General features: G+C 58.5%; 1 protein-coding gene across 1 annotated transcript in view; it reads left to right on the forward strand.

Annotated features, from left to right (window-relative positions):
• Positions 1-10,925, forward strand: part of TESC (tescalcin) — a 63,243-nt gene extending 52,318 nt beyond the window's left edge. The window contains exons 4-8 of the mRNA XM_081251887.1: positions 2,492-2,631; positions 4,258-4,319; positions 4,416-4,523; positions 8,355-8,402; positions 10,669-10,925. Of these exons, the coding sequence (XP_081108013.1) occupies positions 2,492-2,631; positions 4,258-4,319; positions 4,416-4,523; positions 8,355-8,402; positions 10,669-10,746 (436 nt within the window). The 3' untranslated portion in view covers positions 10,747-10,925. The remainder of the gene's footprint in view (positions 1-2,491; positions 2,632-4,257; positions 4,320-4,415; positions 4,524-8,354; positions 8,403-10,668) is intronic.
• The last annotated feature ends 463 nt before the right edge of the window (positions 10,926-11,388 follow it).

An 11,388-nucleotide genomic window follows, 5' to 3' on the forward strand; every position in this document is an offset into this window, starting at 1 on the left:
TAAGACGTTTCGAACCAAGAAGCTGGTCTTGGAGGGCAGTTTGAGCTGGGTCTGTCCCCACCTCCAAGGGCTCTGATCCCTACAGGGTCATCGGAGAGTTAAGGAAGCGCAAAGACTGCTCTGAATCAGGCATCCTCGCAGAAGGAATGCTCTCGTGCTGGGCTGCAGGTTTGGATGGAGCCCCTCTTCTTCTGTCACCCGACCCAGTTCTTGGGTGCTCCGCTGTGGAAGTGGACTGGAGCGCACGTGGGTCTGGCTCTAGGGGCTGCGTCTGGGTTTCCTCGGTCTCTGCGTTGTGGTCGCCTTTAGAGACCATGATGCTGGCCCATGTGGACCTCCCGGGGACACTCGGAGGAGAAGGGATGCCTAGCCCCTGAATCAGGTCCTGATGCTGAAGCAGCCGGGTCTCGACCTTCCCTGAGAAGGACCCGTTTGTGGCCACCCTGCCCCGGGGTTTATCACGTGTCCCCCGAGCTCATTGTCATCCCTCTCGCTGCAGCCTGAACCCCTTGAGAAGGACGTGCAACCCAAACACAGCGAAAAGTACCTCCGAGGAGCCCGATAAATCCTGGGGCTATTTTTACACCCGGTAAATTTGGACTGTGCCCCTGACAGCAAGAACTCTGAGATGATTAAAAATCTGCCTGGAGGAGCAGTGGAAAAACTTTGTAAGATAGAAGATTTCCGGGAAGATTAAGAAAAAACATTCATAGATTAGGCTTCCTGAGTCCAGGAGAAGATCTCGCCTTACCTCTCAGATTTGTTGTTTCATGATCCACCTTCCCTGTTCCAGGCTTGGGAGCCACCTCTTTCTGGAAAATGTCCTGGAATGGAAGATTGGGAATAGCGAGATCTCTAAACTGTGAAGTGTGGTGCACACTTCAGGGGCAGTATTTGAAAAGAAGTAGATGGGCCCCTAGAGAGAACCTCGAATGTATTCCTTTAAACCGAGATACGGTCCTAACCGCAGGTGGGACCCACATGCACTGACAAGCACTAGCCCTTGACTGTTCGTTATCCCGGGCCAGCTGAGAACTGTCTCTTTGCAAGGATGCACAGTGAGGGCAGAGGGACCCTCAGCCCGTCAGCCTGATGGCCACCTGCACCAGCAGAAGTCGGTTAGTGATGAGGGCTTGGCAGCAGTGGGTCAGGAGCCCGTGTTTGGTTGGAGTCCTCTCCAAGCTGTTTTCTCAACTCTTCTTCTCTGCCAGGACCCTCACCCAGTGGCTTTTCAGTGCACTCACGCATTTGCTGAGTACCCACCGTGTGCTAGGCACAGGGGAGACCCAGCCTTGGGTTCACTCCCTGAGCCCCGCCTGGAACACGAGCCGTTTTCTTGCCCCTGCAGGAAAGCACATCCATAGGGATGTTGGAATGGTGGGAAAGTGCACGGGCAAGGGAGGTGTGACGCAGGCCACCCTGGGACTCTGTGCCATGATCTATTAGAAAACCTGCAGTCATTGGCAAGTTGTGGGTTTTTTTTTTTTTTTTTTCCTGGTACGCGGGCCTCTCACTGTTGTGGCCTCTCCCATTGCAGAGCACAGGCTCCGGATGCGCAGGCTCAGCGGCCATGGCTCACGGGCCCAGCCGCTCCGCGGCACGTGGGATCTTCCCGGACCGGGGCACGAACCCGTGTCCCCTGCATTGGCAGGCGGACTCTCAACCACTGCGCCACCAGGGAAGCCCATTGGCGAGTTTTGCACTTTGGTAGGAAACGTTACTCAGAGCTGCCTGCAACTGATCATTGTGCTCGAGTTTTAAACAGCTGATAGCAGGAATTGGCAAACTTTCTCTAAAAGGCCAGAGAGTAAATATTTTAGGTTTTGCGGGCCACATGGTCTCTGTCACAGCTGCTCAACTCTGCCTCTGTAGCTTGTAAGCAGCCAGGGATACTATGTAAATCAGTGGGCCTGGCCGTGTGCCAATAAAACTTTATTTATGGACACCGAAATTTGAATTTCATGGAGTTTTCACTTGTCATGAGATGCTATTCTTTTTTTCTCCCCAGCATTTTTTTCAATCGTATTAAAATAGAAAAACCCTTCTTAGTTTATGGGCTATATAAAAATAGGCAGCATGTGGGATTTGGCCCCCAGGCTGCAGTTCGCTGACCCCCGATCTAAAGGTAAGGGTCAGGAGACGTACCTGGGTGAATTACTGCCTCGGTTTCCCTGTGTTTAAATGCCCAGCTCTGTGCACCGCAGCATGCCCGGGAAGCCCTCCATCCCAGCAGCTGTGCAGTTGCCCGTGTCTCCCCCCAGGCCCTCAGATGGTGATTTCTAGGGGGGAATGCCGGGGAGGGGCTGGACTAAACTGCCCTGGGGCCCGGGGCCCCCACGAGCAGGTTGTTGGGAAACAAAACCCAAGGCTGGGACAGCCATCGTAGGTGAAGTGTGTGCCCAGAAGGGCCGGGTTCTCGAGGGCTGTTGGTAGCAGAAGGACAAGATTCTGCTCTTAATGCATTTCCGACACCCCCTCGTTGCTCCTGTAGGAACCTGCGCAAGGGGCCCAGCGGCCTGGCTGACGAGATCAACTTCGAGGACTTCCTGACCATCATGTCCTACTTCCGGCCCATCGACACCACCATGGATGAGGGGCAGGTGCAGCTGTGCCGGGAAGAGAAGCTAAGATGTGGGTGTCCCAGGGCCCCTCCCGATGCGCACCTGGCCGCCTGTGTGGCCCTGAGTCCTGCCGCGCCCCCACGGTGGGGTGGGGAGGGTCGGGTCAGGGAGCGCCAGCCCAGGCCTTGGGGAGGTTGGTCCTGATTTTCACACACACGGAGTGGCATTTGCACCTCCCTCTCCTCCGAGGCTGCTCCGTGGCAGCCTCCTTGTTGACACTTCTCAGCAGCTGGTGGTCTTCTGGGAACAGAAGGAGGTGTCAGTGATTGGAAAAGGTTAAGGCCCTTGGTTTGGACAGACCTGGTTCAATCCAGCCCCTTCACTAAGCAGCTGTGTGACCCTGAACCTGACGGTGGGGATGAGGACTGAGCATAAGGGTGATTCTGAGGCTGGGTGGGATCTCGGGTGCTTCCTGAAAGTTCCTTTCTTCCCTTCCCTGGCCCATGACTAGCCACCATACGGAGCTTCACGGGGAGGCCTCTGTGGGGCTCGTCCGTCCCGGAGGAGCCTCTGCTGGCCCTGGGCTCTGAGCAAGTTGAGCTGGGATCGGCCTTGGTGGGGGATGGCACAGAGTCCCAGGGTGGCTTGCGTCACACCTCCCTTCCCTGTGCACTTTCCCACGACTCCAGCATCCCTCTCCATCCCACAGGCAGCAGCGTCTGCAGGGACATGTAAACACGGGGCTTGGGCTATACTTAGCTCCTACTTAGCTCAGGATGTGTACTGAGGGCTGTTGGGGGCGGGGCGGTGATGCCTGGTGTCCGCCCGGCTTCCACACTGTTCCAAGGGCCAAGTCAAGAGGTGTGAGGGCTGTGGGATGGGACGGACTCTGGTTCAAACTCCCGGCTGCCCCTCCCTTAATGGTGGGGTGGCTGCGGGCAAATGCCTTAGCTTCTGTGAGCTTGGCAGCCCCGTCTGTGAAATGGGCTCAGGGCAGCCCTGGCCTCACGGGGTCCTGTGAGGATGAGAGGAAGATACGTCTGCACAGCGCCGGGCTGGATAAATGCCAGGGCCGAGGACTTTGTGAGCCTGAGGCTGAGCCAGGGGGCGGGAGGTCACCTCCCCTTCAGCTCCTGGCTCTGTTGGGCTGTGGGATGCTGAGTGATGTCAGTAAAGGGACCACGTGGTGTCACTAAGCGTGAAATAACCAGAGCAGGTGTGAATGCCCCTCGCACCATCAGGGGCCAGCTCAGATCAGCCAGGGACAGGATGTAGGCAGCCGGGTCGGTGAGCTGCCTCAGGCCTGGGAGGACAGCCACCCTCTTGGGTCTCAGGAAGCCACTTTGAAATAACGCTCACCTGGCTTCCTGTTAATGAGACTATCATGTCATCCGCTGGCCCTGGTCCACCAGCCTTAGCTCGCCTGGCAGCACCATGAGGCACATGTGTGGTTACTCCCATTTTACAGATGGGGAAGCTGAGGCTGAGAAAAGTTAGGTCACTTGCCCAAGGTCACCCACCAGGAAGGGGTCGGTCTGGCCCCATGGCCTTTGCCCTTGCCCCCTATGGCTTTGGCAGGTTTCTGTTACTGGGTCTTTTGCTCAGTTTGAGGTAGGGGAAGGTTGGGGGGCCCGGGGACCCGGGCTCCCCTCTGCCTTGCCTGACTCAGCCGCTCTCTCCCCACTGCCGCCCCCAGTTCTGTTCCACATGTATGACTCGGACAGCGACGGCCGCATCACCCTGGAAGAGTATCGAAATGTAAAGTATGCTCGCGCGCCGGCGGGCCCCAGCGCCTCCCCTGCCCTGCGGCCGGGATGGAGGCCCGAGTTCACGGCCTCTCTGCTCCACTGGCAGGTGGTCGAGGAGCTGCTCTCCGGAAACCCCCACATCGAGAAGGAGTCTGCGCGCTCCATTGCCGACGGGGCCATGATGGAGGCGGCCAGCGTCTGCGTGGGGCGGATGGTGAGAGCTGCCGGGGCCGAACCCCCAGATCCCTCCCTGCCCCTGCCCCTGCCGACCCCACCGTGCCGTGCCCTGGGACTAGTCTGTGTTTCTGGAAGGCCCCAGCGGGCAGAGACTGTGCGTGTCCTGCTCGCCACTCTGACTGGGCCTGGTGCAGACCACTGCTCAGAGGCCTCTCGCTGCTTTCCTGTCCCCCCAGAAGACCGGCCCGATGTCCCAACCCTTGGGGGGGGTCAGGCCAAGCAGGGGAGTCTGGGCTTTGGGGGCCGTAGACCCCACTACGTAGCTTCCTCGGGCCCACGGGCAGCGCCTGGCACAGTGCCAGGCCTGGTCGGAGTACAGCCCGGGCTTGCTCTCATTTAATTATTAATGAGGGGATTTGTGGCCTGGAGGGCAGGGGTCAGCAGGGAGCTCTCTTGAGGGCCCACGATCTGGGGTTCAGTAAGGAGCTGGGAGCAGCGGGGGGTGACGTGTAGATGAGACAGGAGAGGGGCTGGGCCATCAGGGCTGTGCGCTGATGAGGATGGGAGGCCCCCTGCTGACAGAGACAAGAGAGGATTCCACCAGAGGCACTTGCAAGGCTGCTACGGTGGCCCAGGCGGAGGGCCGGGCTCGAGCTCTGATGGGGAGGAAGGCGGGTGGGACCACGTGATCAGGAGCTGGACCACAGCTGGACGCAGCTGAGGCTTGTCAGGGTCCCACTGGCGTAGAAGCGGCTGTGGATCATTTCTTGGAACCGTGCTGTCGGGCCTCCGGTGATGTCGGTGAGTTAGAGCAGGGTTTCTCTGCCCGGCCTTGTTGACACGTGGGGTTGTCCTGGGGTTGCAGGGGGTTGAGCAGCCTCCCTGGCTTCCACCCACTAGATGCCAGTCACACCCTCCAAGTCGTGACAACCAACATGTCTCCAGACATGGCCCACTGTCCCTGGGGCGGGGGGGCGAAGTCACCCCCCAGTACAGAACCGTTGGCACAGAGGGGCACAGGAGCGAATGGTCAGGGCAGTGGTGACCGGCACGTCGTATGAGCGGTCACTGCCGGCTTTTACGTGCTCAGATGGCGCCGTCGTCAGGGTGGGGAGGCATGGACTCTGGCAGGGGCCCCCTGGAGGCTCCAGGCAGCCAGGTGCCCCCAGGGTCACCTGTAGGGTGACCACACAGCGTGTGCAGGCACCGTGCTGGCTTCTTCACATGCATCACTTCATAGATTTGTAACCTTGCTTCAGTGGTGGGGACATAAAGAATTTTCTGGACTTTGGGGACAGCGACCTTTTTGCTATGCTCGGTGGACTCGCTCTTGCAGGGCCGGGTCCTGTCCAGACAGCCCCTGACGCAGGGGCTTGGAGCCCCCGGGAGCCGTGCGGGCAGGCACGTGACCATCTCCATGGACTTCGTTCCCTGAGGGTTTCGGGTGGTCCCCCTGGGGCTGTCCCCTCTGGCTCCTGTGTATTTATAGTGGCTGCAGCCCCAGACACCATCATGGCTTTGGGGTGACCCCAGCCCAGATGGAGGGGTGTTTTCCTGCTGAAACCTGCTGTCTGTGCTCAGGCCTGTCATCAGGAGATGGCGGGCAGGGGGCTGAGGTCACTTTCTCAGCCTGTATTTCATTTGTCTGCTTCGGGGGCCCAGGGAGAGGCTTCTGGCTTTGGCGAAGCCACCCCACTCAGACAATTAACTGCTGCGGAAAAGGCCGGTGACCTCGGTGGGGAGTGCGGGGATTCCCCTGCCGGGTTGCCCGAGCCAAATTCCCATTTGATTTAATGACACTCTCCTTCGTTAAATTGCTCCCCGTCCCACTCCAGTTTCAATTGGCGACAGTTTTCTTAATTTGCTGTAGTAAAATTGTTGGCAGCTGGCAGCTGCTGATCTGCATAAAAGCTGCACAACCTTAGAAGCCGGGGCATTCCGGGAGTCCGTGCCGGCTTCCCGGGTGTGCGTCCCGCTCACCGTGTGCATCTTTCTTGATGTACGGATCCTCTGTGTGCTCTTAGAGTGTTTCCTCGTGTGATCGTCGACCAGATACACACAGAGGCGCAGCGTGAGGGGTGGCCGAGTCAGTTCACCCCCTGTGGCCTCTGAGGACGCTTAACATTTCTGCCCGCACCTCTCGCCAAAGACAAATGACGCATCGCCCCACTGTAACCTCCGAAGCCGGCTGTCGACTGCGGCAGTGAGCTCTTTCCAGGGTGTTTCCCTGGAAAGCTTTGTTGTGGCTGGAGGCTGGGGCAGCTGTGCTGGGGTCTCAGCCTAGGGCGCTGCCCTGACCCTGCAGCCCCTCCACCCGGTGCCCACCCTCCAGCCCGGGTCTTGGGCCGGCGGGGCCTTATCTGTGATTAGCTCCCCTCGCTGCCCTGGGAATCCGGGGTCTCTGGCAGGGAGTGGGTGGCCACTTCTCTCTGTGCCCCTGGGCAGGAAGAGCAGACAGCCCTAGGGACAGGGCTGGCCCAGGCCTTCTAAAAAACTGGTGTTTTTCATAAAATTAAGAAGTATATCCAGGGGACTCCCCTGGCGGTCCAGTGGTTAAGACTTCGCCTTCCAATGCAGGGGGTGCGGGTTAGATCCCTGGTCAGGGAGCTAAGATCCCACATGCCTCTCGGCCGAAAAACTGAAACATAAAACAGAAGGAATGTTGTAACAAATTCAATAAAGACTTTAAAAATGGTCCACGTCCAAAAAAAAAAATGTATATCCAAAATTAGATTAAGAACAGAACCCACCTCTGGGAGCTGTTGAGAGGTTTGCATCAGTTCATGGTAATAACGTTTGTAAAGTACACACAGCAAACGCTCAGAGAGCGCCTGCGATGTTTTCTTAAATACACGTAGGAACAAATTTCCGAGCGGTACGCAAAGAGAAGTGCGTCTTTCTTGGCCCTCCTCCCATCGGCCCTGGTCCTTTTCCCTAAAGGGAACTGCCCTTGATGGTGTTTTTCCTGACACAGACCGACGTGTACACGTGTGTCTTTCGGTTCTGATTCACGCAAAATGGCGCTGAACTGCCGCGGCTCGCTCTCCCCCATGCTGACCCCACAGGTCCACGGAGCAGGTGGCAGCCGTCGGCTTAGTGATGTAGGACAGATTCTGCAGCCGTCTTTCTGCTCCTTGGTTGTTTTTTCCCCCGTGTATGTGTCTTGGAGCCTTTTCCGTATCAGCAGGTCTAGATCGACCCCTTCTGCGTGGTAACCAATAGCCAGGGCGACCACGATTTATTTGGCTGGTCTTGTATGGACGGGCAGTGGGGTGTCGGCCCAGCTTTCACTGTCACAGAGGGCGCCGTGGGGACTTGGTCTTAGCAGCATCATGGGCAGGAGCCCCATTTATCATATCGTGTGTGTGCAGAGACTGGCACTGCCAGTGACTTGGCAGGTGGGAGGCTCCTGGGCCAGATGTTATCAGGGTGACTCACTTGGCCCTTTCCCCAGTGTCTGGAGTGCAGGTCGGCCCAGAACTGGTCTTACCAAGGCTGGTTTGAGGAGGCAGGACCAAGAAGTGGCAGGAGGTGTCTGCTGGTGGCCGTACTGTGGGGGAGTGACGGGAGGCGGCTGTGCCGGGGGCAGCGAGCCCGGCCTCTGCGCCCACCCTCGTCTGACCTGTCCTCCCTGGGGGGCGGGCCCTGGTGAGCCTGCACCACCTTCTGTCCCACCATCGAGCCAGTGAAGGGGACGCTGGAGTTCAGGGCGACCAGCCTCGAGCTGGAGGCCAACAATCCAGAATGTTCTCCCCATTCTCATGATTCTGCCTAAATGGCCCCAGCCTTCTGTGTTGCAGGGTTGCGGGGGGGGAATGGAGGGTCTCCAGGCAGAAGCCCCTCACTGCACCCTGTGCTCTGTCCGCAGGAGCCTGATCAGGTGTACGAGGGCATCACTTTCGATGACTTCCTGAAGGTGGGTACCTGGGGGTGGGGGTGGGCATGGGGGCTGTGCTGGGGGCTTGAGGGGGCCCCTGCTGGTCAGGAGGAGATGGGCGTCTCTGTGGAAAGGGGTCAAGCCTGGGTGTGGCCTTTAAAATAGTTTAAATTGGTTTTACTTATTTTTATTGGAAGGGTGATGATAGGTATACACGGTCAGAACAACTAAGCAAGTGCAAAAGGGCCTGTGAGGAAAACTCCATTTTTCTCCCGCCGCGAGTCCCTGGTCCCCCTCCTCAGAAGCACCCTGTTGACAGTTGGAACCAGGGTTCTGGAATGTTCTGTGCCTGTACGAGACCTGCTCTTCACAGCAGCACACACTGGTGCTGACCGCGTGTGGTTCTGCCCTGGGCCTCGCAGTCCGTGCTGTTTGTCTGGCTGCACACCTTCCACCCCTGTTAGTGGACGTTCAGGCCTCCCCCAGCCTTCACTGCTACAAGCCTGCTCGCAGGCTGGGAACTGGGGCCCCTCGCTGCTCTGACAGGCAGATCCCCGGGGCAAGGAGTCGAGCCCCCCGTGCTCCGCCCGTGCTTTGGCCCTGAGCATCCCAACAGCGGTGTCCCCGAGCCCCTTCCAGGAGGCGAGGAAGATGGGAAGTCAGGGGGACGATACCCAGGGTGGCCCCCTGGGAAACAGGCCTGTGCCTGGGCTGGGGCCGGGGACTCTGGCGAGCTGAGGGGCAGCTCGGCCGGGCGCTCCCCCAGACTCTGCGCCGCCAACCTGGCCAGTCATGGCAAGAGGAAGGGGGCGGCCGGCACGGACCTGGGCCTGAGGGAGAGACCCGAAGGGCCTGCTGGGCCGGAGGAGGACAGGCGCCCCCCTCCGCCGCCCCCAGGGCTGGGCAGGGCAGGCAGACTGGGAGAGGCTGAGTTGGCGTTGGTGCCACAGGTCACCTTGGCTTGTTCTGAGGTCTGTGCTCCAGAAAAGTGATGACACCCAAGCAAGAACCAGAATAAGGAGTTAGAAGATCAGGGAGGCCAGGGAAGGTTAGGGAGGAGGGATGGCTGCTTTAAGCCAGAGGATAGGATGAAATCCAATTTTGGCCTCAGAAACCAAGCTTCTTCCCCCAGAAGGCCGCCCCCGCCGCTGCCCCGCCTCTAGTGTTCCCAAGCCCGTTGCCTCTGCCCTGTGGGAGTTTTTCCTGACCAGCCGGCCCATCCCATTCTCTGAGCCCCACCACTAGCCTCTTGCCACCTGGCGTCACCCAGCCTTTGGCAGAAACCACCCACCCTGGCATCCAGGTATCTTCTCCTGGGAATGTCTTGTTCACCTAACAAAGCACCTGGCGGACCGTAGGCATGTGACGGTGGCAGGAAATGTGCTGAGGCCTCCCTGCCACTTGGGTGCCCACAGGGCTCTGCTCTCCCCAGCCTCAAGGCTGTCCCTGGAGATGTTGAGGGTGACAGCTTGAGAGTTTGAAGTTCTTACATAAGCAGGGAGACAGTGACAAGTCACTGCCCACCACATCCCTCCGTTCCGGTTCGCATCCTGCCCGCCATCTCTCCATCCGTGGTCCTCCTGGGCCCCAAGTGGCCAAGGAGCTGGCGGGCACAGAGTCCTGCCCGCGCTGGGGCTTCCTAGTGTGGCAGATACAGGGTCTGGTGGCCTGAGTGTCCGCTAGGGCCCTAGCCAGGATGGACCGTGACGGCAGTGCCAGTACCAGGTATGTGGTGATGAATGTGGTCTTTGGCAGAAATTACCTTTCCTGGGCATGAGCCTTGTCTGTCTGGAACATGGTGACCTCTCCTGTCCCTGGGAGGTTGTGAAGACCTAACTGTTGTGACCTTTTAGTTTATGATGATGGCTTAATGAAACCTTATAATTGCACAGCCCTTAACAGTTTATAAACTGCTTCCGTGCATGAGTCCCCTGGAGCCCCCAAGACATTCCGTGAACGGGCAGCACAGGTGGTGGTCTCGACATTTTCCTGGTGGAAGGGAGGTTTAGTGGGGTTAAGGAATTTGCATGAAAATCATGGAGCCTGAAGTGGTGGGTGGGATTCAAGTGGCTTCAGCTAAGAGCTTGGATTCAGTACTTAATAATAACTTGCTGTGACAATCCAGAAAGAATCCAAATGTCAGAGCCCAATTAACCAGCAAAAAGGCAGATGGAAGTTTCTCTTCCAAGCTCCGCACTGTATTCCACCTGCGGGAGCTTCTCAGTGGGTGGCAGGGGAGGGCGGGTGGGAAGGTGGCCGAGGACTCCGGTGGGGATGCCCGCTCACGCTGCTCCGTCTGTTCCAGATCTGGCAGGGGATAGACATTGAGACAAAGATGCACGTCCGCTTCCTTAACGTGGAAACCATCGCCCTATGCCACTGACCGCCCCTCCCCCACGGAGAACCCGCACTTGGACCCGGGCAGCGAGGCCCACGGGGGCCCTTTTGCTCCAGCTCTTGTAAATACTCAACATCCCTCGCTCATCTCTTTTTCCCGCAGGGTATGGTACATGGGGCTTTGCTGTTTTTATGTCCAATAAAAAAGAAAACGGGTTTGTTAATGAGCCTGGCTCCTGTCTGTTCCCCACGTCCATGCACGTGGCCTGGCCATTTGGCGGCCCGAGGCTGGCTGACTACATGAGGAGCGAGGGGCAAGCAGCAGCAGCGAGTCTTCAGAGGCTGGTTTGCAAGGGGATTTATTTTTCCCTTCCTTTCTGGTTTATTGTGGGTTAAATATTTGCTGTTTTCCCCGCATGAGTGCTGGGAATTCACCTGCCTTCGCAAGCCTAGGCAGGAAGGTAAGGAGAAGCAGCTCCTCGTTCCATGGGGGCCGGGACTTGGGCAGGGGGGCTTCCTTGGTGCCACGACCGGATATTCAGACCCAAGGAGGAGGCGAGAGGAGCTGAGCCTGGGCCAGCTGCAGTGACCGCCCGAGCTCGCCCCACGGGGCCACCGGCGGTTAGGGCCTGGCGGGAATAGGCTGGGTGTGCCCTGCGGCCCCTCCGCAGGATGGGGGCCGGCTGCA

Source organism: Mesoplodon bidens, assembly GCF_964165515.1.
Source record: "Mesoplodon bidens genome assembly, chromosome: 13".
In the NCBI taxonomy this organism is placed as follows: Eukaryota; Metazoa; Chordata; class Mammalia; order Artiodactyla; family Ziphiidae; genus Mesoplodon; species Mesoplodon bidens.